The 10,801-nt window shown below is 42.4% G+C and overlaps 1 protein-coding gene across 3 annotated transcripts; it reads left to right on the top strand.

Annotated features, from left to right (window-relative positions):
- The first annotated feature begins 502 nt into the window (after window positions 1-502).
- Window positions 503-10,367, top strand: pld2 (phospholipase D2). Of its 3 annotated transcripts, none has more exons than XM_061299221.1 (24): window positions 504-954; window positions 2,387-2,545; window positions 2,626-2,753; window positions 2,847-2,989; window positions 3,083-3,176; window positions 3,339-3,404; window positions 3,522-3,580; window positions 3,667-3,912; window positions 4,000-4,143; window positions 4,214-4,297; window positions 4,389-4,467; window positions 4,667-4,777; window positions 4,860-5,036; window positions 5,167-5,311; window positions 5,393-5,511; window positions 5,613-5,726; window positions 6,419-6,523; window positions 6,686-6,774; window positions 7,072-7,185; window positions 7,302-7,348; window positions 7,604-7,738; window positions 7,820-7,973; window positions 8,123-8,240; window positions 8,432-10,367. In XM_061299221.1, the coding sequence occupies exons 2-24, from the start codon at window positions 2,413-2,415 to the stop codon at window positions 8,654-8,656; spliced, it is 2,829 nt and encodes a 942-aa protein (XP_061155205.1). In that variant the 5' UTR covers window positions 504-954; window positions 2,387-2,412; the 3' UTR covers window positions 8,657-10,367. The 3 variants fall into 3 exon arrangements, 2 of the variants coding, with proteins under 2 accessions (XP_061155205.1, XP_061155204.1); XM_061299220.1 differs by having other exon boundaries at window positions 505-954; window positions 4,860-5,069; XR_009718138.1 differs by lacking the exons at window positions 8,123-8,240; window positions 8,432-10,367 and adding an exon at window positions 7,459-7,532 and having other exon boundaries at window positions 503-954; window positions 4,860-5,069; window positions 7,820-7,960.
- The last annotated feature ends 434 nt before the right edge of the window (window positions 10,368-10,801 follow it).

Raw genomic sequence — 10,801 nt, 5'->3', positions numbered from 1 at the left:
TTGTCTTTGTAGTGTGTTCAATTGGATGAGTTGAATAGGGTTTGCAAATCATTGTGTAGTATTCTGGTTTTATTTAATTTTTTTACATCGTCCCAACTTCATTGTGGTTCAATAGGGTTGGTAGTACAGTAGTAGACATTTTTTTGTGTATTGGACTCCCCTCAGTGGCCATAAATAGAACTGCAAGTACACCCAACAGAGGTTTTTCCTCATGGCTGACAGTGTGGCCTGAGTAAAATGTAATATCAATTTGCTGCCCCTAATCCCTGAAGGCCCTCAAAACTACATGAATAGATTTGAAAGGATTAAAATAAATAGAAATGTATTTGAATGCAATATATATTACAATTGCTTTGTTAACATTAAAAAAATAAATCTGGTTTGACTCGAGTTCAAGGGTTCATGTGGTGTCTGGTCTCACCACTTGGGAAATCTCGCGATACTTTGCGTGACTACGCTTCTCCAAGGAAGCCGCACCTTTCTGTTATCTTCCGTCACGGATCACACATTCCTCGGGGCACGCGTGACAGCTTGCTGCAGACTAGTTGTGGCTTGCACCGAGCAACATCTTAAATGTTATTCTCGTCGGTAAACCATTTATCCCTCATGATACACGCATATAATCCTCGTGATTATGCCACAACGTGAAATTGTGGCTTTCTTGGTGCTAGCATGACACAGCTAGTTGAACTTGAATCTGTCAACAAATCCCCTATGCGGCTGCCTCCCTTGCCCCCCTCTCCCCGCGGTGCTGTCCTTATTAGAATGGACGCCAAAAGGGAGGGGACTAAAATGTACTAAACGTACATGACTGGGGACAATGTAGAAGTCTTGAATGAAATGCTGGACCGCGGTGATGTCATAGTTTTACGTGTGAACGCACGCTAAAGTTGAGATCGTCGAGGATGTTTAGGAGGCGAGTATGCTGAGCTGCGGTTTCTGTCTGAGCTGAGAGTGAGTATTAAAAAGCGACGGCACCGCTGGGCCTGAGTTCGACGCATCGATATGTCGCATTATTGCCGATTCAAATATGCACATATTTGATTGTTGAATGGAAACTTGTGTGAATGCAGCCGATCACCGTCGGTCACTGGCGCCCGATTATAAAGTGTATTTGACTTTCTTCGGGATGTGGCGCTGTCGGAAATGTAGATGGGTGGAGACGATCGTCAGATAGATTTTGGGATGTAACATTTACTGACAAGTTGAGGAAGAATTTACCTTCCATACTGTCTGGAAGTTGTTGGATTGCGTTCTAAATCAAGGGGTGGAACTTCTACCAACTCATTCTTTGCCGACCAATTCAATGTTTTTGTTGCCTGACTAAACAATTCCCCCCCCAGATAATATAATTACGGAAAAATAATCAATGTCTTTATCACTTCAACTTGTCATGTTTCATGACGCACTCGTGTAAACATGTGGATTTAACCTTTCTTGACACTATAAATGACTTTTGCAATATTCATATTTTCAAATTTAAAATTTCATTCTACATTATGTCAATTTGAATGTGATTCATTCTTCAGCCCTAGAGGAGAAGTTCTATGAACCTTTTGACCTATTAGACTACTGTCTGAATATTGTTTTCAAGATGAAACTTATTGCAAAATGTTTGAGAACAACAGGTTTGATGGCGGGAGGCAAAGTACTGGCCTACAAAAGTGCCTTTAAAACTTCCATTTGCCTCATTTGACCTTTCATTATTGATAGACAACAACTCAATCTATTGCAATGTAATACCTAATATTTCATTGCCCTCCCCCACTTCACTTTCTCTCTTTTTCACTCGCATGCCTTCCCTTTCCTTTGCCTGTTTCCCGGGAAACATTCACCCGCCCACACACAAAATACAAAAGCCTTCACACTCATTCACTCTTACTGCTCGCTGCATCCTTTCTTTTTTTTTAACCCTCAGCACTGATGATCCAAGCAGCATATAACCGCTTTTGACGTCAGCGATGCTGTTGCTGACCTCTGGTAAACGAAGCTGAACTCTAATGACCTCTTGCGTGATCACGCTCTGCCGTTCTCCTTCAAAATGAGATTTACCTCACAAACCCGCATTCATCGTCTGGCAAACTCCTATTATATGTGGTGCAGGCACGCCATTATCTTATTTTCAGTCTGTTTATGACCATTTCTCTTGGTGACTGTCAGTTGACCCATCAATCCAACATGTTAAGATTTTTTTTCCGGCATACCAGAGCTCACCCAGAAAACGGACAAAACTGAGTTCCATATCCTGCCAGATTCCTCCTTCAAAGCGTTTGCAGTTTCTCACAGCGGCCTCTGTCACAAAGCTCCACTATGGAACTATTGTGCATTTTCCCTGAACCCCAGTCACTGACCGGGTGATGAATTCTTTTAACACTTTTCGTTACAGCGGTGTCGCTGGTACTTGCAACCAAAATGGCCACCCCGGAGGATGACGTTGAACCTCCCTCTCAGGCCTCTGAAGCCCAAATCCTTGAGAAAAGACGCTTCTCTCGTGACATTCGCATTCTGGGCCATGACGAGATTGACAAGCTCTTATCTACCGCAGGTAAGAAATTATTAAGTGTCTATGGAACAAATCAACGGCTTCCTCTGAAGACGTTATAATTCAATTTTTTTCCCAAACAGATGGCCGTCCTTTTAGCGTGATACATCGTCTTCCAGAATTAAAGGAAGAGGGTATACCGTATTTAATACCTGGCGTCCCTATCACATGTCGAGTGGATAACACAGAGAGATACACTACTCGCTCCAAGGTGCAGTATTTGTGTTATGTCAATTTGTAGTCTATTACATTATGATTTGTACAATGATATCAATGTTTATGGGAATTCATTTAATTTCTGTAGGTCCATGTGGGCACCTTGTACACAGTGATACTAACTCATGGTCAGTTCCACTGGACAGTAAAGAGAAAGTACAAGCACTTCCAAGAGCTGCACCGAGATCTTTATAACCACCGCATGATGTATCATTTTCTGCCTTTGGGAAAGTAAGCGCAAATCAACTTTGACAAAGTTCCAGTTTGTTCTGAAGCCTACAAATCTCGGACGTTTTTGTGTGAGTAATCAAATGTCACTTCCAGGTTTGCAAAGGACAGGCAACAGATGAGGGCCATGTCTGAAGAAATGCCCAGCCTACGCGGAAATCAACGGACCAGAAGGACTTCCAGCAAAATGGTATCGGGGAAAAAAGTCATATTACACTCATTAATTGCTAGCCCAGGAGGACCTTTGACGTCTATAGCTGTCAATGGCAATGAATGCGTTTTGACGGTTGAATATTATGAGGAGAAAAAAAAATTGTGTTTGTCTGATGACACCTTTTTTCCTCTGTTGCAGAAATACCTTGAAGAGTACCTAAATGATCTGCTGGAGAATATGTTCTGTAGGAGTGACCGCAGCATGGTAAAAGCTAAAAAAAAAAAAAAAAAAAAAAAAAGCCAGACATGCAGTGTAATCATGTGATGTTGACTAACTCATCGCCGTGTTTTCTTCCCTTTTTTTTTTTTTCCGTCCCTCAAGTTGGAGTTCCTCTCAGTCAGTGCTCTCTCCTTTGTCTCGGATCTCGGGCCCAAAGGCTTGTAAGCGGAGTCCTTAGATTACTGTATTTGTGTTCCAGTGATGGTCATGGAAAGCAGGGTAATGTTCTGTGTGTGTGTGTGCTTAGGGAAGGGCCCATCTTCAAGAGGTCAGGGGGTCACCGCGTGCAAGGTTTGAATTGCATCGGCCACCATCAGATTTGCTTCCGCTGGTCACGGCGCTGGCTGGTGGTGAAAGATTCTTTCCTGATGTACATGAACCGAGAAAAGGGGCGCATCAACTTTGTTTTGCTCTTCGACCCCGAGTTCAACGTCAAAGTGGGCCGTGCATACACAGACACGAAATATGGAGTATGCATCGAGAACTTCACTCGGTAAATCTTCTTCGTGTTTGCTGATGCAATGCGCATCCTTTTTGTGTCTGGTGATGTCGTGACACGTTTCTCGCTTGCTGCTTTCAGGAACTTGATCATCAAATGCAGTAGTTATAGACAAGCACACTGGTGGAGTCATGAAATCAACCGGCTAGCTGAAACCTGCCATTTTCTCAAAGTTCAACGCTTCGGGGGATTTGCTCCGCCACGGGACAACACGCTAACTAAATGGTAGCTTGTGTAATTTGAATCCTTGAGCCGAATGCGAATATCATTTTCGGGGAACTTGTCATTTTTAAAGGTATGTCAATGGGAGAGACTATTTTGCCGACCTTGCTGATGCCCTGGAGCAAGCAAAAGAGGAAATTTTTATCACAGATTGGTGGTAAGTGCTTGTTCTTTTTATGATTTACTTTTTGAGGCGGTTGTACTCATATTTATTATTATTGTTATTATTTTTTTTGAAATGCTAACAGGCTCAGCCCTGAAGTGTTCCTGAAGAGACCAGCGACTGATAACGTCTGGCGCTTGGATGAAGTGCTCAATCGCAAAGCTGTGGGTTTTATTTCATTCTGAATTTTTGTTTATCATAAAGTCTTAATAACTACATTTTTTCCTTTCACTATTTATTAACAACTTTTAGCTAATAAACAAAATCTATCATACTGCAAATAGCTGCTAATATTAGTTTTCAGTTGTTTTCTGTCTTGATACATTTTTATACTGACACTTGTTTCATTTTGTTCCTCTACAGGAACAAGGAGTCAGAGTGTGTGTTATGCTTTACAAAGAAGTAGAGCTCGCACTTGGCATCAATAGCGAGCACAGTAAAAGGACTCTTATGGATCTGCACCCAAATATCAAGGTCGGTTATCTCTTGACCCGATTTTAGAGATGAGAGAAAAATATACATGTTTTAAGATGTATTTTTTTTCCCACTCCAACAGGTAATGAGACATCCTGACCATGTGTCATCTGTGGTGGTTCTTTGGGCTCACCATGAAAAGATGGTGGCAATCGACCAAACTGTAGCCTTTGTCGGTGGAATCGACCTGGCCTTTGGGAGGTGGGACGACAGCCAGTACCGGCTCACTGACCTTGGCTCGACGGACACCGCTGAAAAGGTGACCGAGACAGAGCCACAAGGAGAGACGGATGTAAGAATGTGCCAAATCATCTTTTTGGGCTTTAGCGGGTGATGGAACATTTAGTTTCTGATGCTTCCTGTTTGCACTATCTGATCGTGTCCACCAGGAGAATGGTTCGGTGAGTCCGAAAGCATCCGATAAGCCAACGCGGGAGCTTGTGGACCTGACGGGCAACACCAAACTGTGGCTCGGAAAAGACTACAGCAACTTCATTAAGAAAGACTGGGTCCAGCTGGACAGACCTTTTGAAGGTTAAAGCTCCACACCAAAGGAACCCGCGGCGCTCTGGACTGAACTAAAAGAATCTCCTTTTTTTTTCTTTCTTCCCCCAGATAACATCGATCGGACAAAAGTTCCCCGCATGCCGTGGCGCGATCTGTCCGCGGCTCTTCACGGCAAAGCAGCCAGGGATGTGGCCCGTCATTTCATCCAGCGTTGGAACTTCACTAAGGTCAAATCCAGGAAAAGTTACTCCACAAAATTGTGACATCATGGTATGTTGATTTTAAGAAGGTCAAAACAACCGGGCTTTTCTTTGCTTTGTCTTTGTAGATCTTCAAAATCAAGTACAAGGATGACTTTTACCCCTACCTTCTCCCCAAATCTCATTGCTCTGCTGACAATCTGTCTTTCACCGTGCCTGGCTCCAAGAAGGCCAAAGTGCAAGTAAAGTATTTGCTCGCATTGATAAATTGGTTTTGCCAACCAAGTCATCATTTTTATTAAGGCTGCTGTCATTTTAAAGCATCCACATAGCTCATCCAGAGCTGCCTCTTTGTTGAAGGAGCTCTCCTTCCGTTCCTTTCTTGCATGTAACTCTCCATCACTCGTTGGGTTGTTTTAGCATTGTGGCTTTTAAGCCCTGGCAAATCCATACTTTATCCTATGCACGCATTCTTTCCGGCCCATGCGGGGAAACTTGTTCCCACACTTTGCCATCGAGTTTTAGATGTACGCTGTCAATTTTTCTGGGGGAATTGCCATTCATAAAACTTCACAAAGAAAGCCCATGACAAACGAGAGCGATCCGATAAGGTGCATTTTTAACAGGATTTGTGAACTGGGAAAACCTTTTGAGTAACACTCGCGCTAGCATTCATTTTTACGAGAGCTAAATTAGGCGGGTAGCATTAAAGAGGAGGTTGTTGACTGTGTCAGTTACTTATTGCGTTGTGGATGTTTGCCTGAAACTCGAACCTCACTACAAGTTTCGGGTAATGTTTCAACTGTTTTCAGGATCCAGTAACCTTGAACTAGGGCTGCGCTTTATTTTGTTTGAACAGCTGCCATGACCGACTACAACATCACAATATCACAAAGTGCAATGGCTCTCTAAGAAAATATTTTTTTGCCCGCAGGTGTTGCGTTCTGCACATCGTTGGTCTACTGGTACTTGTGAGAACTCAATCCTCAACGCTTACATCCACACCATTGAGAGCAGCCAGCACTATATTTACATTGAGGTAACAAAAGTAATGGCTCCCAAAGCAGCATTGTTACTACTCATTAATTTCACGCTAGTGACAGTCTGCATGAGTCCAATCTTGAGTATGAATGCGACCCCACCTGCCGGCAAGCTACCTGTTTTAGTCTTCGCCTCACACTGAGCCGCCATCTGCTTTCAGAACCAGTTCTTCATCAGCTGCGCCGATGGCAAGACGGTCTACAATGGAATCGGCGATGCCATTGTGAACCGGATTCTTCGCGCTTACAGGTCTGTGGCAGAAACTTAGATTTGGATGTAAAACCAAGCAGATACTGTAGGAAAACATGTTAAATAATTATTTTGTCAGTGTTTTATAAAACAGAAATGAAGCATGTAAAAGAAGTACTGAGATTGTGAGGGTACCACTGGCGTAGCTAGGGGGGGTATGGGGGAACTGCCCGCCTCCCTCTTGAAATATGTTAGGACCTCTTCCAGGTGCCAGGCCAGATATCTTTGGGGTATTTTTTATTTTATTTTTTCTGGGACTTTATTGTTTTTTGTTGTGAATTTATGTTTTTCTTGCAGAGAGCAGAAGAAATATCGAGTATTTGTGGTGATCCCACTTTTACCCGGATTTGAGGGCGACATCACTACTGGAGGTGGAAATGCGATCCAAGCCATTCTTCACTTCACTTACAGGTAAGAGCATTTTTATTTCTTATTTATCTCATATTCTGAATTCAACTTGCTCAAAGATGTGTCTTTTTTAAGAAATCCTTCAAACACCCAGTCTGAACTGATTTTTAATGTCATAGGACGATATGCCGGGGGGAACAGTCCATCTTGTCAAGACTGAGTGAAAGTGAGTGTTCATATCTTCGTCCGTTCCGATTCCTTGAATCCATCTCAAATCATGCACCTTTCCGCTTGTAACCTTTTTCTCTTTCTTTTGTGTTGCCCCTTTAAACGAAGGCACTGGTCTTAGGTATCTACCCAGTCTGTCTCCATTTTCATTCCTCACCTGCTTGACATTCATTCTAAATACAGTATGTATTCAAGTGGGAATTTGTTGGAGCCTTGTATCAAAAAGTCAATGTGATTGTGTTTTGCTTTCCAGTGGAGGACAAGTGGACAGAGTACATCACCGTCTGCGGCTTGAGAACAAAGGCGGAGCTCTCCCAGTCGCTCGTCACCGAGCTCATCTACGTTCACAGCAAGACCCTCATTGCAGATGACCGCTGCTATATCATTGGTGAGCCCCAGCTTTTATTTTTGCCTCATTGCTGGAATTTATCATTAAAGTCTGTTTATCTACACTGCACTTTGATGCCAGGCTCAGCAAACATCAACGATCGCAGCATGCTGGGGAGCCGAGACAGCGAGCTGGCAGTGTTTGTGGAAGATGAAGAGAGGATCCCATCCGTCATGGGAGGGGAGGAGTACGAAGCAGGACCCCTTACACTCGCGCTACGCAAAGAGTGCTTCAGGTCAGATGCTTCAGAAAAAAACGACTGCATAGCCTTGGAGTTTTAATCTGAAAGAAAATTGATATTTTCAGTTTGCAAGTACTTATTAACAATTCATGACCACGTGTATTTCGTTCCTATTTTGGTAACCCGTATCTTTTTTCGTTCAGTGTACTCGTTGGAGCCGCTTCGGACCCCAACATCAATATTGATGATCCAATCAGCGATGACTTGTTCTTCATGGTGTGGAATTCTGCTGCCAAACTGAATGCTACTATTTACAACAAGGTGTCAATGAAACCCTCATTGTTTTAGAACAAAAAATGTATCTTGTGGCCCCTTTCAACTGGGAACAGGATATAATATCAAAATTATTTGCTATCATTAATTTACAGTCCCAATACACCAGCAGGAAATATCGTTTAATTCTCCCTTCTCACGCTCGTAACCTTGTGTGCCAATCTCCTGCCGGGTTACAGGTCTTCTGCTGCCTACCATGTGATTCTGTCCACAACATGCAAGAACTGAAGGAGTACACCAGCAAGGAGCGTCTGAGTGACACAGACCCCGAAAAGGCCAAGGAGGAGCTTAAAGCGGTCCAAGGACTGCTGGTCCACTTCCCTTTGAAGTTCTTGCGCGAGGAGAATCTGCTGCCTCCGCTGAGTACCCGAGAGGGCATGGCCCCCGTCGGGCTGTGGACGTAGCTGCGGCGCAGCCTGTTCAGACCACCAGGTAACAGTTATAGCTAACGTTCTGTACGTCAGACTCACAGTGAATTTTGGCAGTTCAGTGATGAGGATAACTTTAACTTTTTGACCTTGTTCATATTGACCACTGAAATGTACTGTAGATTTTATGACTGACACAACGTGAGATTATATGATATCAACTAGCCAGTTTCTTTCGCATCTGCTTTTAGCTCCCATGATTTGGGTACACAGTGTACTGTACATTTATTGGAGCACGATTTTCAGATGGGTGGGTCTTCCCTGCTTCTTTCTCTATCTCTCCCACCCTCTCACTCTCTCTCTCTTCCCCCTCCCCTCCGAGGCTTCACCTCTCACTGCAGTGCCAGCAAATCTGTCATAAAATGTGTGGTTGTTATGGTGATGGACACAAAGAAACGGCAGGCTATTATCTGAGAAAGCGACTGGATGATACAAATGGGAATCTGATTTTTCCATTAATGCAAGTGCAATTTCTTTTATTTTATTTTTAAAGATGCTTGCTGATGTACTCTTACTTGTTTTAATGGCCAAGTCCCCATTTTCTTTCAATATTATGTTCCGTATTGCCCCACTAGTCTAAACATGGCATTCTGATTAATATTGTGTTCATGGAATATGAGGTAAGCAGCAAAATTCCATCTCAGGGTGGCGGCCATTTTGCCACTTGCTGTCGACTGAATGTGACATCATCAACTGTGATGTCATTTTCAGTCGACAGCAAGTTGGCTGCCCCTGGGAATGGCTAAAAGAGGATCAATTCATCTTGGACATTCCACAATCTATTTGACTTTGAGTAATTATTGAACCACTTTATTCCTCTTTGGATCCCACAATTCTGTGTCCAACTGCCTTGCGCATTACCAGTGTGCTCATTTAATGTACGAAGACATATTTGCATAACGTTGATCACCGTACAGAGTAGTAGTATGTCACAATTAGCATTACATTGCTCTAAATAGGCTTTGTAATTAAATTCATGTAGTGAAGCATGTGGCAACAGAAGTGCGATATTTAAAAACGTAGTCGTTGATGCCATGTTGTTAGGAAAATATTATTGACCAATCTAGAAAAGTCTCACAGCATAAGTCCAAGAGAAATTCCAGTTGCTGATTAAGAAACACTAATACCTCCACACACACACACACACACACACACACACACACACACACACACACACACACACACACACACACACACACACACACACACACTCTCAATGATGCTTCTTCGTGTTTGTAGACAAACTGTGATTGTAGTGGTGGAAATAACAACTCCTTTTTAAAATGCTTTCCACATTGTGTAATTTTCACCCAGATGTGTCTGCATTTGAGCCTTGTGTTTGGCTCCATCTCACTGTTACTGAAAGCAGATTAAGTAGTAGCCCCGGTTTCCTTATTTACAGTAACTGTATAGTAAGTGTCTGCAAAATGCCCGCTATGTATATTTTTATGATACTAAATCTCAATTGATGTCCACAAACCTCAAAGAATGCCAGCAATATTGGATGGACCTGCATTATGAAGTGCCTGAATCATTACCACCATAAACACAAGACAACACCCACGAGTGTCGTTCTTTGTGAAGCACCTCAATAGTGCCAGTCTTATGGGTACAATGTTTGTTTATGTCTTCCTCATATGTGGCTGTGATATACTGACAAGTGACCTTATTAAAAATATTTTCCATGGCGGTTTTTTTCATTGCACTAATACCAATTTTTCTCTCCCAGATTTCACAAATGTATCACTACTGTGCTATTCTTATCATATGCTTTACGTATGTAAATCTCAGATGAGATGAATAAAAATAAATCTGTGATTTTGTTTGAAATTGTTTTCTAATATAGTTTTAACCTTTTGTTGATTCGTTTAATGTCTTTTAGAGCAGTTTTTTTTTTTAATATTGAGTCAAATGCTTCATTTTATAGATTCTTTTTTTCTATTTGAAATGTTTTCGTATAGTGACAAGCAGAACCAGCAAATGATCTTCCGGGTGGCGGGAGGTCAATCTGTGTAAAAATACTTTCGCATATTTGGAGTGATGTGCTGTGATTATAAAATATAAAAACAATGAAAACGCATCCAACCGCAGAAGAATATGTGCATCGTTATGACGTCACAC

Source organism: Syngnathus typhle, linkage group LG15, assembly GCF_033458585.1.
Source record: "Syngnathus typhle isolate RoL2023-S1 ecotype Sweden linkage group LG15, RoL_Styp_1.0, whole genome shotgun sequence".
In the NCBI taxonomy this organism is placed as follows: Eukaryota; Metazoa; Chordata; class Actinopteri; order Syngnathiformes; family Syngnathidae; genus Syngnathus; species Syngnathus typhle.
Note: the sequence above shows the minus strand (reverse complement) of the source record. Positions and strands in the feature narration are given on the sequence as shown.

Excerpts from the sequence above, each read along its gene's own strand:
- pld2 (XM_061299220.1), top strand. The coding sequence starts at position 2,413 with ATGGCCACCCCGGAGGATGACGTTGAACCTCCCTCTCAGGCCTCTGAA. Across the intron at positions 4,468-4,666 it reads AAGTGCTCAATCGCAAAGCT|GAACAAGGAGTCAGAGTGTG; the intron begins GTGGGTTTTATT and ends GTTCCTCTACAG. Across the intron at positions 5,512-5,612 it reads AGCGTTGGAACTTCACTAAG|ATCTTCAAAATCAAGTACAA; the intron begins GTCAAATCCAGG and ends TTGTCTTTGTAG.